This window comes from Zootoca vivipara, chromosome 5 (assembly GCF_963506605.1).
Source record: "Zootoca vivipara chromosome 5, rZooViv1.1, whole genome shotgun sequence".
Classification (NCBI taxonomy): domain Eukaryota; kingdom Metazoa; phylum Chordata; class Lepidosauria; order Squamata; family Lacertidae; genus Zootoca; species Zootoca vivipara.
In genome coordinates, this window is record NC_083280.1 from 10,680,711 (window position 1) to 10,695,561 (window position 14,851).

General features: G+C 40.5%; 1 protein-coding gene across 4 annotated transcripts in view; it reads right to left on the reverse strand.

The window, feature by feature from the left end:
- The window catches only part of FXR1 (FMR1 autosomal homolog 1), a 34,908-nt gene that overhangs the window by 7,980 nt on the left and 12,077 nt on the right, over positions 1–14,851 (reverse strand). For all 4 annotated transcript variants that reach the window (XM_035132626.2, XM_035132627.2, XM_035132625.2 and 1 more), the window contains 10 exons: positions 14,325–14,418; positions 12,042–12,113; positions 10,215–10,363; positions 8,586–8,679; positions 7,589–7,705; positions 7,293–7,463; positions 5,560–5,638; positions 4,021–4,130; positions 3,166–3,252; positions 559–766 (listed from right to left, as the gene is read on the reverse strand). In XM_035132626.2, coding sequence (XP_034988517.1) covers positions 559–766; positions 3,166–3,252; positions 4,021–4,130; positions 5,560–5,638; positions 7,293–7,463; positions 7,589–7,705; positions 8,586–8,679; positions 10,215–10,363; positions 12,042–12,113; positions 14,325–14,418 — 1,181 coding nt within the window. The remainder of the gene's footprint in view (positions 1–558; positions 767–3,165; positions 3,253–4,020; positions 4,131–5,559; positions 5,639–7,292; positions 7,464–7,588; positions 7,706–8,585; positions 8,680–10,214; positions 10,364–12,041; positions 12,114–14,324; positions 14,419–14,851) is intronic.

Here is a 14,851-nt window from a genome sequence, read left to right on the forward strand (position 1 = left end):
ATTTCATACGTTGAAATTTCATGAGACAAATTTAATTCACAGATGGAAGTATAGGACCCTGAGACCACCATTACTGATTGAAATAATTAGACTATCAAGCTAATTGAACACTATTCACTGCTGCTGACAGAAACAAGGCAGGCCAAATTTCACAATGGGCCGCCTAGGAGGCAAACATTGTTCATTATTGAATGCACCTAACCAAATTAGAAAATTAAGAAGTGAAAACTAGATTCTTCTGGATTTGAAGCACCAAACATGTGAGAAATGAGCTAGAGAGTATGAGGTCCTAGGCTGAAAGGTCACCCCCTCTACCTTTCATATCTACCACATAAGAAGTTTATTTTATTCCTTCTTTAAACACTTGTGTGAAATTATTTTTTAAATGCTTGTAAGGGAAGAATTGTATGAGCTTCCAGATCAAAATTTGGTATGTAATAAAAGTCTATTTGAAGCAAATTCCTACACTGTCTACTCTTGACTGGCAATGCCTTTCCAGAGTTTCAGGTAGGTGACTGAACCTGCAAATTTCAAAACTGATCTTTAAGCATAACTTACCATAGCCAGATGTGTAATTGGGGCCTCTCCGTCCCCTACCTCTTCCACTATAGGATCTGGAGCCTTGTACAGAGGAAGGGATGTTCTCGTCTGTGGTATAACCCTTTTCCTTTTCAGGACCTCTGGTAGATGAAGGTCTGAACCCCATGCCAATCTGACGTAGCTGCTCATCAATCTGGAGCCTCTCCATCCGCAGCTGTTCCACTTCCTGCATGGACAGTTATACTAAATGTAAGCAAGTCCGCTGTTTTGGTTTTTTTTAAAAAAATGTATTTTTTAACAGTTACATCCCATATTTCTATTGTAACAATATTCAAAAAAGCAAACAGCTCTTTTAGTTCTAAGATTCGAGTGCATAACGCTCTCAGGGCAGTAATGCTTTGCAATGTAGACTGAAAGACCCGCTGAAAATCAACATGTTATGATGCACTGAAAAATACCCTGATTACATTTTGAGACAACTTTCATCCACATTGCTTTCAGAGCATTTGGTATATGTTGTTTGCTATCTTCTATGTTTCCAGATTCAATACTGATCACCTTCACAAGTCATACAATTGTGCATTCCCATGATACTGAAACTGCTGAATAACTACTTAATGAAAAAGAAAAAGCAGTGATTGAGTTTTAACAGCCTTAAACTAGATACAAGTCTGCCTTTTATTTGGGAGCAGACAACATAGGAGGATGAGTAAGACAAAGGCAATTAGCTGTTGCAACCATAATGGCAGAATACTAAAGTTAACTTCAGATTTGGTAGTCCTGTAAAAACTGAAGTTGTTCAACCTGAGATGATTTTAAGCACAACAAATCAAAACCTACACATATTCCCAACTATGTAGCAGCATAAGATCAGTTCTCCATTAAATTCATACTCATTTAAGGCAATGATTCCTACACAGGTAGGTTTGCAAAGCCAGTAAGCCCAAAGAAGCCAAGTACCCAAAACACAAAAGCATTCCAACCTGCCCTCTGGGGTGCCACAGGGCACTATTCTATCCTCAATACCATTTAATATCAACATGAAGCCACTGGGAGTGGTAATTAGGCGTTCTGGGGGCAAGGTGCAGTCATTATGCTGACGACACTCAGCTCTATTCTCTGTAACATCTGAATCAGGATCTGAATCAGTGTGGGCCCTGGACCAGTGCAGGGATGCAGTGGTGGGATGGACGAGGGATAATAAGCTGAGCATGAATCCTGGCAAGACAGAGGCATTATGCACGAGTGGTTCCCAGATTTGAGAAATCAAGTCTACTGCCTGGATGGGATTACATTCTCTCTGAAGGAGCCAGTTTGGGAGTGCTTCTGGATCCAGCTTTGTCACTAGAGGACCAGGTAGCCTCAGTGACTAGAAGCACCCTTTTACCAGCTGTGTCTGGTAAAACAGCTATGCTGAACTTGAGCCCAGCAGTTCAGGCACTGGTGACTTGGAGACTGGATTGCTGCAACACTGTCTAGGTGGTGCTTCCTTTGCACTTGATCTGGAAGCTGCAGTTAGTGCAGAATGCTGGAGCATGGTTACTGACAGAAGTGAGACCCTGTCAGCATGCAACACCACTGCTAAAAGATCTGAACTTATTGCCCATTTGGCCAGTTTCAAGGTGCTGCTTCTAGTATATAAAGCCCGTAATGGCTTGGGACCAGTTTACTTGAAATAAACCAGTTTTAAGGTCACAGTGGTACTTCGGGCTACAGACACTTTAGGTTACAGACTCCGCTAACCCAGAAATAGTACCTCGGGCTAAGAACTTTGCTTCAGGATGAGAACAGAAATTGCACAGCAGCGGGAGGCCCCATTAGCTAAACTAGTACCTCAGGTTAAGAACAATTTCAGGTTAAGAACGGACCTCCAGAATGAATTAAGTTCTTAACCTGAGGTACCACTGTACTAATATAGGGACCACTGTAATTAAGCTATCCCTATCCAGGCATGACCACAGCAAAAAGTGCTCCTAAGTCCTTAAGGCCTCCACTTACAATGTGTGAGAGTAATCCTCAAACTTGTTTCTCAGAACAGGTAAGTAGTACATATCAGGACAGGTGACTGACTAACTCACTGACTGAGCCTTCATCCTGCTGAGAGTCAGTTTCAGTTTACTGCTGCTCCATTTGTTAGTTCTCCACCAGCCCACCACTGTGTACCGTATATTCCGGAGTATTAAATGACTGGGCGTATAAGACGACCCCAACTTTTCCAGTTAAAATATAGAGTTTGGGATATACTCGCCGTATAAGAAATACAACCCAGCGTATAAGATGACCCCCAACTTTTGAGAAGATTTTCCTGGGTTAAAAAGTAGCCTTATACGCAGGAATATACAGTAGATACTAGTTTGGGGTTTGCATGGGCACACCTGACTCAGATGCTACAAAGAAACAGATCATCAGCACACTGATGACACTTCACTCCAAATCTCCTAATCTTCTTGAATTAAACACGATCATACAATCAGCACAAAGAAAACAGATATGAACTAGTGTAATACCGGTACTGGACAAAAAAAATGGGCATGGAATCTGCAACTAATGACAAGCTTATGCAAAACCTCCACAAAAGGGACAGTTATTCAAGAAACTTGTGCCTTTCCCACAAAGAATGCTTACCTTCAAATAGGCAATATGGTATTCAAGAAGCACCTGGACATTCCCAATGCTTTCTTTAGTACCCACAAAGACAAACGGAACCATTCCCTACAAAAATAAAATGTAATATTATTGAAGCACAAAGAGAGTCACAAGCAAATGATGCCTGCAACCCAGTGTACAATTACACAAGTGTAACAGTGCACTGGGTTGCAGCCTCTGTTTTTATTTTTAATGGGAATTTCGATAACTTTCTATAACATGGATTCAGTCTACCTGTGGGCCTTCTCTCGGTGGATAAAGGGGATAGGTGTAGGGAGCATCCCCCCATAAACACAGCAAATTATCACACTACCCAACTTTTTTAGTATTAAGCCATCTTCAAAGAAGAAAGCTGAAGAGTAGTTAGAATTATAACCTAAATACTCAGAGCCCAAGTCTGAAGCCAAGACAACCTTAACTTGAAATAACCAAAAAGGTGTTAGACAGCAGTTGACAAAACCCACAAATGGCACCCCTAAACATTTTGACCTTTCAAATGGCACCCCTAAGGGGAAAGGCTGCAGCTCATGGAAGAGGAACCACTTTACATGCAGACAGTCTCAGAGAGACCCCTGTCTGAAACCCAGGAAAGCTACTGCCAGTCATCATAAACAATATTGTGCTAGATGGACCAATGGTCTGACTCTGGGTAGGCAGCTTCCTATGTTCCTACTGCCAATGTAGTAGCATTTGTGAGTGACACGTCCATCAGACGCTAGGCAGAATAATCTAATGCAGTGGCTTTTCCATCATTCTGCCACTTATCAATTTATCCACCCCTGCCACCCCACCCCTTGGATGTATTACAAATTCCAAATAAGAATTAAATCTTACATCTTCTCTGGGCAGTTTGTTCTCATTGTCTCCTTCAATCCTCACTCGCACAACTCCAGACTTGTCCACAATTTCCTGAATAACTTTGCCATTTTTGCCAATAACTTTTCCTTTAATAAAATAAATAAAAATTTGAGATTACTCAAATGCTTCTCAAGCAATCTATCAATAAAAGTAGCTGAAAGACTGAGAACAAAAAAAATCCCTTTACAATCTCAAAAATATATAAAAGTTAACTTATAAATGGGTTCATTAAAAACACAAAACATATTTTCTAACAATGAGGTTATTCCATGTTTCTCTCTGTTAGGGACTTTCAGAAGATTTTTTGTAATGTGTTTATAATAAAGCAAACACTCAGGTCTTATTGATTACTATTTAGGAATATGGAAGAAAAAGAGGATATTTTGCCTTAACAAGTCATGTCTCTTTTCTGGGTATGAGAGGCACATTCCAAAAAAGGGAAGTCCACTTCCTCGGGACTACAAGACAGCAGTTGATGTTACCCAAGGAAGAGGGCTCCCTTCCCCTAATTTGAAACAGCAATTACTTGGAACACAGAATACTTAACAGGAGGAAGATGAAAAGTTAAAGGACAATGAACCGATCCAAAACCCATGGCAGATGGGATCAGAAACAGTGAGACCAAATGTTCAGTCTTACTAAAAATGAAGTTTCACCATGTAGAAAAAAAACCCCTTTTCTCAACATCTGATGTGCAGGATTAGAGGAGCATCACTCCAATCCCATGTCACTTTCTACTAGAGCCTACCCCATGTCTTACAGAGCAATGGTTGTACCTTACACTGACCCTGTGGGGCAAGACTACAATGCTTCAAGTTATCAGTAGGCATTGTCCTCAGGTGGTAGGGTAGAAGAGTGAATGAGTCCCAGGCAGCAGCTAAACAAAAATAACTTGGTCATGAGGAAACAAAAGGAGAAAATATTTATATTCTCCCTCGGTATCGTGACCAATACACCAAGGATGGCAGGCAGATGAATGAGCCCAGGAAGCGACCATAGTGTGGAGCAGCAATAGGTATCATCTGCTTAAAATTTCTCTCTCAGGAGAGAGGAGTGGAGCTGCACTTGATCACTGCCTCTGCAAGGAGATAATGAACTGAGTCACTTGAGGCTTCTTAGCTCCTTTGGCAAAAAGAGGAAGAAATTAAGAAAAATGAAAAGCAAAAAGAGTAGGCTGAAGAGGCACAATTGAGAAGAAGGATTGCCTACTCTTGCTTTCCAGCCCGACAGAAATTAACTGAGGGTAGGGAATCTGCTCGGACTCAGTTCCCTTGGATAAGATCTCCTTCAATTTCCTGCTTCCTCTTCCAAGGAAAGAGCCTTGCCATGCTCCTCTAATCCAGAATACTCCATTTGTTACTGCAGCACTGCTCTCTATATATACTCCAGTGTATCAGCCACCAAAATAGTAGTTCAGGTGTGTCATTAAAGGGTGGGGAGACATCAACATTTTCATACTGAATAGGCAGGAGGAGTGTATTCAAGGATGTTAAAAGTTTTATCACTATTACATACCCACAAGACTCCTAGGAACCTGAATAAAGTCCTCCACAAATTCCAAATAGCTTCTAGCCTTTTTTACTGCCTCAGCACTCTGGAAAAGAACAGAAGCCATTTGTAAACACAATATATTAAAAATTAAAACCACTTCCAACAGTTAAAACTCCTTCAGGCAATTAACATTTAAATATAAAACAGGAGATAGGAACATAAAATCTCATTTGCAACTTAAAAATGCTAAAGAAATATAGGTACACATTCATATTATTAACTGTGAGATTACGAACTGTGTGATTGGAGTCTAGTGGCCTAAAATACAAATGGAGACTTGGGAAAATTTCTGTACTATTTTTTTATTTTAAACTCTGGTATTTCTTGGTTTTCTTCAAGTAGCCTCATGCTTCTCTACTCCTTCCTCTAATAATCAAACATTTTCAACAGTTTATATACCTTTAAGCACCATGATTTCTAAAGGAATTTACAACGAGGTCAATCACAAGAGACACAAAGGATAAAATCAGTTAAATGTAACCATATGTACCTCACCATTTTATTAATTCAATTTATTATATGTCTATTACTAAAACATACTCAAGAAAACTTTTGGTATAAAAACACAATATAAAATACAGTATATTGTATTGCATCTTAGAATTCTAATACGCAATTCTTAAGAAGCAAAGCAACCCTAACTCCCCACAAAAAATCATTTGCTAGTTATTCACCAGCTACCAGTAGCAATTAACTCAGTAGTAGCCTACCGGAGTGGCTGGGGCAACCCCACCAGATGGGCGGGATATAAATAATAAAATTATTATTATTATTATTATTATTATTATTATTATTATTATTATTGACCTGACAGGAGCACTCTCTCCATAATGCAGCACAGTAATTACGTGCACAGAAAGGGATATAAATACCTGCAAAATACTGCAGGAAAGCTTCAATGCAAGTGAAAATAAAGCAGTGACTAAGCAGTTTCATCATAGAGACTTCTGTTCACAGACACAAGTAAAAACAGCCTTCTATACAGCAGTAGTTCCCAACTGGGGGTCTTGAACCCCAGGAGGTCCAGACAACCCACCCAGGTTATTTTCAAACACGGATAGAACGTTTTTCAAAAGGTCCATGGCTTGGCTTTTGAAAAACAGGGGGTCCTCAATACTTAGCTAATTGGAAACCGCTGCTGTGCAGCATTCCCTTCTGGCAAATGCATGGTGTCCTTACAAAGGCTATGGAATTTTTGGAACCTTGTGCTCATCTCATTTTTATTATTTTATTTTAAAATAGTTCTATGTCGCTTAAGGTAGCTAACAAGAAAATTACAAAATATCAACAAAAACCTAAAAACACCTCTCATACATACCAATAAAATCCAATAAAAAGCATACTTGGCCAACTCGTTAAAACATTTTTCCACAGCAACAGCAACCCAGTCTAACCAATAAAACTTAATTCAAGAATAAGTTGGAAAAGGTATGTTTTTAAAGCCTTCCAAAACTACTGTAGTTTGGCAGCCTGCTGCAGATCCACTGCAGGGAGTTCCACAGCCTTTGGGGCCACAATGGAAAAGGTCTCTACCAAACTCACAGATCCTTGGACACCCGAGGGAGGCCTCTATTGCAGTGTGAGGCAGGCTGATATACTGTAGTTGCAGGCTCATGCCAAATTCAGAACACTAGAGCAAGTAAAGAAAAAGAACACCACACAACTACAAAGGTAAGAAACCTCTTGTTTCCTTTTACCTCTCCATAGATCCTGAAAGTTCCGGTATCTTCTTCAAGCTCAATTGCAGTAACTCCTGGAACCTTCCTGGCTTGCTGTATATTACTACCATGTGTTCCTATTGCAAGTCCCATTAAATCTTCTCTGACAACAAATTCCTCATGAAATGCTGCTGCAAGCTGTTTCGTGCACTAGGGAGGAGGCAAAATAATTTGTTTACTACAGCAGAACTTCAAATATGAGAACAGCTACATCAAGACTGGAACTGAGGAGAGTGGATAAAATTGGAGGGGAAGCCAGTATGAGGACAACTCACTTCTAGATGCTTTGTTGCTTCTTCATTTCTTGACATAAGCATTATCTTGGTTCGAATGCTGCGCAAATGCATATCACTCAGGATATTTACTCTTTTCACTGTTGCCTCACTGGCGGACTGTAGAAATAAAGTAGCAATGATACAAACAGCATTTCCACTTTACAGGGTAATTTATAGCTAGAGAGCCCTCATTTTATTTAACAATTCCTTGTTACAACTGCATGTTTTGGAAAAATGTGATAGAACTTAGAATCATAGAGTTGGAAGAGACCACAAAAGGGCCATCCAGTCCAAACCCCTGCCAAGCAGTTGCTCAGAAGAACATCAAGGAATGTCTGCTGTTTTTGGTTTTTGAAACAAGGTCAGCAAACATTTGCCGTATTTTCATCACTGGATCAAAATGGTGCAATGGATATTGCCTCAATGGCAGGAGGGACAGCAAGTTTTATGTTAATGGAGATCAATCAAGATGTGTTGGACTACGTTGTTTGGGATAGCCTGACCTACTATCGGCAGAAAGCCATGCCCATACAGATGCATCAGCTGCAGCAGGAAATAGGGATGGGGGTGTACACAAAGTTATGCAAGGTATCTTGGCACACACAGCCTTCAGGCTGACCCAGCTGTCCTGTACTGCAATATGCACAGAAGTGTCAAAGGCAAAATAGTTAAGGCCTGGGCTTTAGCTTGCATGAGATCCTCTGTCTATTGGTTCTGCCCACAACTTTCTACCCTGGAATCTCTAAAGCAAATTTCTCATTCACAAGCAGAAAGCTTCTCAATATACCAAAGTAACAAGGTATCTTGTAGAACTAAGCCATGCTTAGAACAGACTCATTGAAAAAAATAGGCATTGATTTCAATGGACCCACTCTGAATACAAAGCTGGAGATAACCTTCAGTCTTCAATCTTTTCTCTCTCCCTCATACACAATCATAACATTAGCCAAAAAGTAAACTCACACAGTGATCAAACCAAACAGAAAATATACCTTACCAGTACTATTAGCTGAGCAGTTTCAGCCTGGTAAAAAATTCTGCAGGCTCCTACAGCTTTCTTAAAATCCTTATGAGCACTTTCATTAGCACACCTAGAAAAATCAATTTGTAAGTTAACTCAGGTGGCAGTTTTATCAACAAAACATGCTGTTGTATAAAACTGCAATACTTGGAGGCAAAGCATTAAAAAGCATTAAAAAAAATCCAATACGACATTTGTACAAGTGAGTGCAGGGCACAGAGAAAGGCAATATTCCTGTTATGTTAATAGAATAGAATAGAATAGTAATTTATTCGCTTCTATTTATTTATTTATTCGCAAAGTACTTACATACCGTATATTCCGGCGTATAATACAACTGGGCGTATAAGACGACCCCCAACTTTTCCAGTTAATATATAGTGTTTGGGATATACTCGCCATAAAAGAAATACGACCCGGCGTATAAGACAACCCCCAACTTTTGAGATGATTTTCCTGGGTTAAAAAGTAGTCTTATATGCAGGAATATACAGTACTTTGAATTTGCTTTGGCTAATTTTACAATGTAAATGTACTTCATACAAAATATCTGTTAAATAGCTGTGTGAGGATCGGAGTGTGCAGAACACTATTTCAAGCAAAGAGGAGCCACCCCGACCGCGCCTGGAGTTTTTGCCTTCTGTCCCTGTAGTGACTTCAGAACAGGTTGAGGTGGTTGTTGGTGCCTCTGGCGCCGAGTGAATGGCACTAGTTGATAATGCTTGACTTTGCTATAAAAATGATTCAGGTAGTTTCCCAATTTTTGACTCTCCGGAGCAGAAGAATTCCGCTCTTCCTTGAATGCTGAAACTCATGAGACTGGTGATCCATCTTTACCCACAAAATGAAACTCCTATTTTGAAACCAGTCACCTGTTGCTCCGGTCCCATCCTATTTCTTCCTCTCCATGCCTCTCAGCAATTTCTGTTTTCTGCCACAATCAAAAGTTAGTCCATGGCCTTTGAATTTCTCAACCACTTCTCCCTGCTACAGGCATACATCGCTCTACTGCACTTCACAGATATTGCTCCTTAAGAGGACACAGGTGCAGCTGCAGGCAGCCTGGCCCCATCCAGGGGAAAGAAGCCCCCTGCTGCTGCCACCCTTCTGGCCACAAGAGTGGAGCTGGCTAGGGCTGGAGCCAGGTTTTTTCCCCTCCCACCCTGCAGTCAGGTGGGCCTGGCTTAACAGACCATAGTGTAAACATAACTTATATATGCACTGGGGAACCAAACAAATTGTGTGACTTGTTTTATTGCAATATTCACTTTATTGCAGTGGTCTGGACCAAACCCACAAGATCTCTGAGGTATGCCTAAACTGAGAAAATCCTGCTGCATTTCTAGGCCTTCCTATCCATCTGTCTTTCTTAAAGATTCAGTAAGACAGAGTCACAGTGTCATCTAATGCATGTCTACTTGGAGGTAAATCCTACTGAGTTTAATGGGAACTATTCCCAGGTAACTGTGTACTCCATTTTCATCTGTCCAAGACTTCAGATGATTTTTTTTTATTTCAAAAAAAATCAGCTTTAGGTTGTTTAAAAGAAAACCAATTTTTAGACACAAGATAGTGATATAATGAAATTTTAGAGTAGTCACTCACGCTTCTCTCAGATCTTCAGGAACTTCTACTGCACACTTGAAGAACGTGTTCTTGTTAACAGGTTTGTTTTGATTCACAGGCCGAAGTCGTTCAAATGTCACTATTTCATTGTAAGTGGCATCACAGGCAGCATACTCAATGACGTAGAACTAAGGACAGATTAGAATTCTTTTTTTAAAAAAATCTAAAGGGCACACATTTGCCCCCCAAAGACCTCTAAAATTATTGGACCCCAAAATATGCAGAAATACTCATAGCAGTTTATCATCTCCATAGTATATCATCCTCATAAAACACATGCCTCAGCTTTGTTGATATACAGTGGTACCTCGGTTTATGAACACAATTGGTTCTGGAAGTCTGTTCATAAACTGAAGCGAACTTTCCCATTGAAAGTAATGGAAAGTGAATTAATCCGTTCCAGACGGTCCGCGGAGTACTTAAACTGAAGCGTTCATAAACTGAAGCATGGGTGTAATTGGTTCCGGAAGTCTGTTCATAAACTGAAGCGTTCATAAACTGAAGCAAACTTTCCCATTGAAAGCAATGGAAAGTGAATTAATCCGTTCCAGATGGGTCCGCGGCGTTCATAAACCGAAAATTCATAAACCGAGGTGTTCATAAACCGAGGTTCCACTGTACTGCATTTTATCACAGCCTTCCAATGTAAGGGTGGCATACATCAACAATAAGGTTTAAGTTGGGCTAAAGTGTGTAGCTGGCCGAAAGTCGTCCAATGGGCTTCATTGATATGAGGGGATTTGAACCCAGGTCTCATCAATCCTAGCCTTTATAAACAAGAAACAGGAGCATGGGGCTTTTGAAGCCCTATATAAGGAAGCAAAATGCATTATCCACCTTTGTCAACCTGGTATCTTCCAGATGTTTTTGAACTACAACCCCCATCAGCTGCCGTCAGCACAGCTGTTGTAGTCCAAAACATCTTAAAGGCACCAGGTTGACAAAGGCTGTGTTATAGGAACAAAAAGGTGTAACATTGGGAAATGAATTATTATGGAAAACAGAGCACCCTGGGGTGCCTTGAATGATGCTCAGGGGTACCATGGGCAACACTGGGCTGTTTTGCTCTTTCCTTCCCTTCCTCCTCTGATGCTCTCTTGCATCTCCGCCTCCCTAGGATTTGCACAGCTGTTTATTGCAGCAGCCCTGGCTATAAGCTCTGCAGGCAAATGGTGCCTCTGGGAGGCACACCTCTTTGGGGCGGGGGGGGGCAGCTCAGAGACCAGGGGCAGTAGCAATGGCTGGCTAGAGGACTCTCAAGCAGAGGGGGGAGGAGAGGAGGCTGAGGGAACGCTCCACAAGGAGGGTGTTCAAAAAAGGGTGAGAGGCTGCCAGCTCTGCAGGCAAGGGGTGACGTAACTGAGCTCCTGAGCATCACAGGGGTGCAGCAGGAAAAAGGTAGCCATGGACTGAGTTAGAGGGCTGCATTCAACTAAGGCATACTCAGAGCAGGTTCACTGAAATCCATTGTTTTCAATAGGTCTTCTCTCGAGTATGACTTAGTTGGACGCAACCCAAAGAGCACTAGTGAGCATGATAAATATTTGAATCATCCTCTTTGCGTTTGCCATTCCACCACCCTCAGGCAGCAAAACTTTCAGCAAATTTAACTAAGAATACCCAATCTCATCCATTTGGGGGAGTGTATGTAAATAGGTTACTAAACTTGCATACTGTAGTTTATTTTTTGGAGTGCTCTTGTTTACAACGTCCTACACAGGTTTAAAACTTTCTTAGGTTTAAAGCTTTCTTTAGTTGGTTCCTCATGAAGTTTGCTTACAATTCCCAAGTTTTACTCCTACTTACCTCCCCTTTCATCATTCGAACTTTTGCTAGCCACCATCCACAAGGCTCTTGGTCATTTGCTCGTGAATACACCTTTGGGGGGGGGAATCATACAGCATATTTAAACCATATTAGAATATGTTTCAATCTTCACAAACTAGCACTATTCAGATTCATTTCAATGTTTGTGGAGAGCCAACAAAATCATGGCTACTGAAAGCTGGATTTTCTTTTTCTGTGTACACCAGAATTACAAGTATCAATACAATTACAGGCATAAACTATTCTAAAAGTAAACTCTTTCCCTTAATATAAAATATAAGATCATCTTGTCTGCCTTCATATCTTTATTTAAAACAGAGCAATGGTTCGCAAACATTCTACTCCCAAGGCTCAAATGAGATGGCTGAAAATTCATAGAATCATAGAGTTGGAAGAGACCACAAGGGCCATCCAGTCCAACCCCCTGCCAAGCAGGAAACACCATCAAAGCATTCCTGACAGATGGCTGTCAAGCCTCCGCTTAAAGACCTCCAAAGAAGGAGACTCCACCACACTCCTTGGCAGCAAATTCCACTGTCGAACAGCTCTTACTGTATAGGCCTATCAATCACAAAATGGCAGAGCAGGAATGAAGCCAATTACAAAATGGTGGCAGATGGATAAAGATCTTGGCATAATCTGCTGGCAACAATTTTCTACTGGTGTCCAATTCATCTTTGGAAATAGGTAGAGATATAAAATTCCCAGAAATTTTGAAGTCATGCCAGGCGGAGGGTGGGGGAGGAGATAGTTTTTTCTCAGAGGAAACACAAATTTTGGGGGAAACTGAAAAATATTCAGTATTTCTTTTTTAAGCACCATTTACAGATCAAAAGTAACTTTCTTACTTTAGGAACATAAAATGTATTGTGTATGACTTTATCATAAAATACCATGATAAAAAAAAATCCTTCCAGCAGCACCTTAGAGACCAACTAAGTTTGTCATTGGTATGAGCTTTCGTGTGCATGCACATGAAAGCTCATACCAATGACAAACTTAGTTGGTCTCTAAGGCAGTGGTCCTCAACCCCCGGGCCACGGACCGGTACCGGTCCGTGGATCAATTGGTACCGGGCCGCCCAAGGAACATTAAATACAATTAAATTAAAACTATTAAATCAAAACAATCTAAATAAAATATAAATAATCAACGTCGTCCCCCCTCGGCGGGCCATGAAACAATCAACGGCCCCCCCTCAGCGGGCCGCAGTAAAATTATCAAACATTGACTGGTCCGCGGCGATAAAAAGGTTGGGGAGCACTGCTCTAAGGTACTGCTGGAAGGAATTTTTTTATTTTGTTTTGACTATGTCAGACCAACACAGCTACCTACCTGTAAATAAAATACCATGTTTGTTATATTGGAAGTAGAGTTTAGTCAAACAATAATTACAAATTGAATTTACTTTTTAAAATGTGTTACAAATGGACAAACTACTGAACTGTAAGGAACCTAGCATCTCTTTGTTATTGTCAGTTTATGAGTAAAACAAAGAAAAGTATTAAGTATTCTCAAAATCACTGCCTCTCCTCCAGTTCTCCACATTGTCATGCAGACACAAAATTGTGTCATGTTGAAACAAATCATGGTTTCAAATTGGATGGGGGAACCACATGTTGAGATTCCTGCATTGCAGGGGACTGGTCTTCCTACTCTACAATTCTGTGGTTCTATGTCAATGAGCCATAATAATAGCTGAGAAAAAGGTTGGAGGGGAGACTAAATTTAATGCAGTATTCATAGGATCAGTTTCATTTTCTGAACTATCACAATCAGTTTCTATTTCTTCATATTTGTCATTATGTGATGACAAATCTGAGGCATAGACGAGCACGACAGAGAACAGAAACAGATCCACCAACCATGGCAACAAGAGGAAGCACTGAATCCTCCTCCCTTCCTTAGGGACAATGCAGTGCCTCCTAGAGGAATAAATGCATCTTGCTGTTGCATTTGAGAGTTGTGTCCTATGTGTCTAATTCAGAACTTACTTGTCCTCACGATACATGGTCTTACCAAAAAGTCTGTTACATAGCTTGCATGAATAATACCATCTACTTGGTAATACCATGCAGACTGACTCTGATAGCGGCATAGCTACTGGAAAGAGGGGACTTCTCTAATTTATATCCATGGCACAAGTGACCAAGCATTGCTGGGAAAATTCCATTCATTTTGACATGATTGGTTTTAAGGGTCTAACTTGACCAACACCACCTCTAAAAATACAAGTCACTGCCCATCACTGGATGAACTCACCTCCACTTCATCTCCTTCACCAATTTCTTTCTTGATATCAGGTGGTGGTGGTAATCTTACTTCATTGAAGGGAACTTGGCGTTCTGGTTGCCAGCTGAAAGTTTCAAATTACAACTGTCAGTAAGAAAAGGTAACCCTGGTTCACAGTTGTAATTTTAAATTGATTATTTAAATACGAATATTGGACACAAATGGATTACTGTCCACACTAATATTAAACAGAGAATCTCAATATCCAAAAAGCCAACAACACTTTTGTTAGATTGTTTAACAACACACACTTATATTAACCATCCGTGACTCAAATGGTACTCTATCCTAAACTATGATGAAAATGATTATGAACAAGCTATGGTGAGCCTTGGCTTTATGCGCTCTCTCATCCTTTGCAGATGAGAAGAGAGCAAACATTTCTGCTTTCACGTTAGAATGAACTAGAGTTCCATATTACATGTGAATGCTGCGAACTGTGGTTTGTTCTTACCAAGGTTAGCCAACAAAATCGGTTCGAATACGTTTTACCCTGG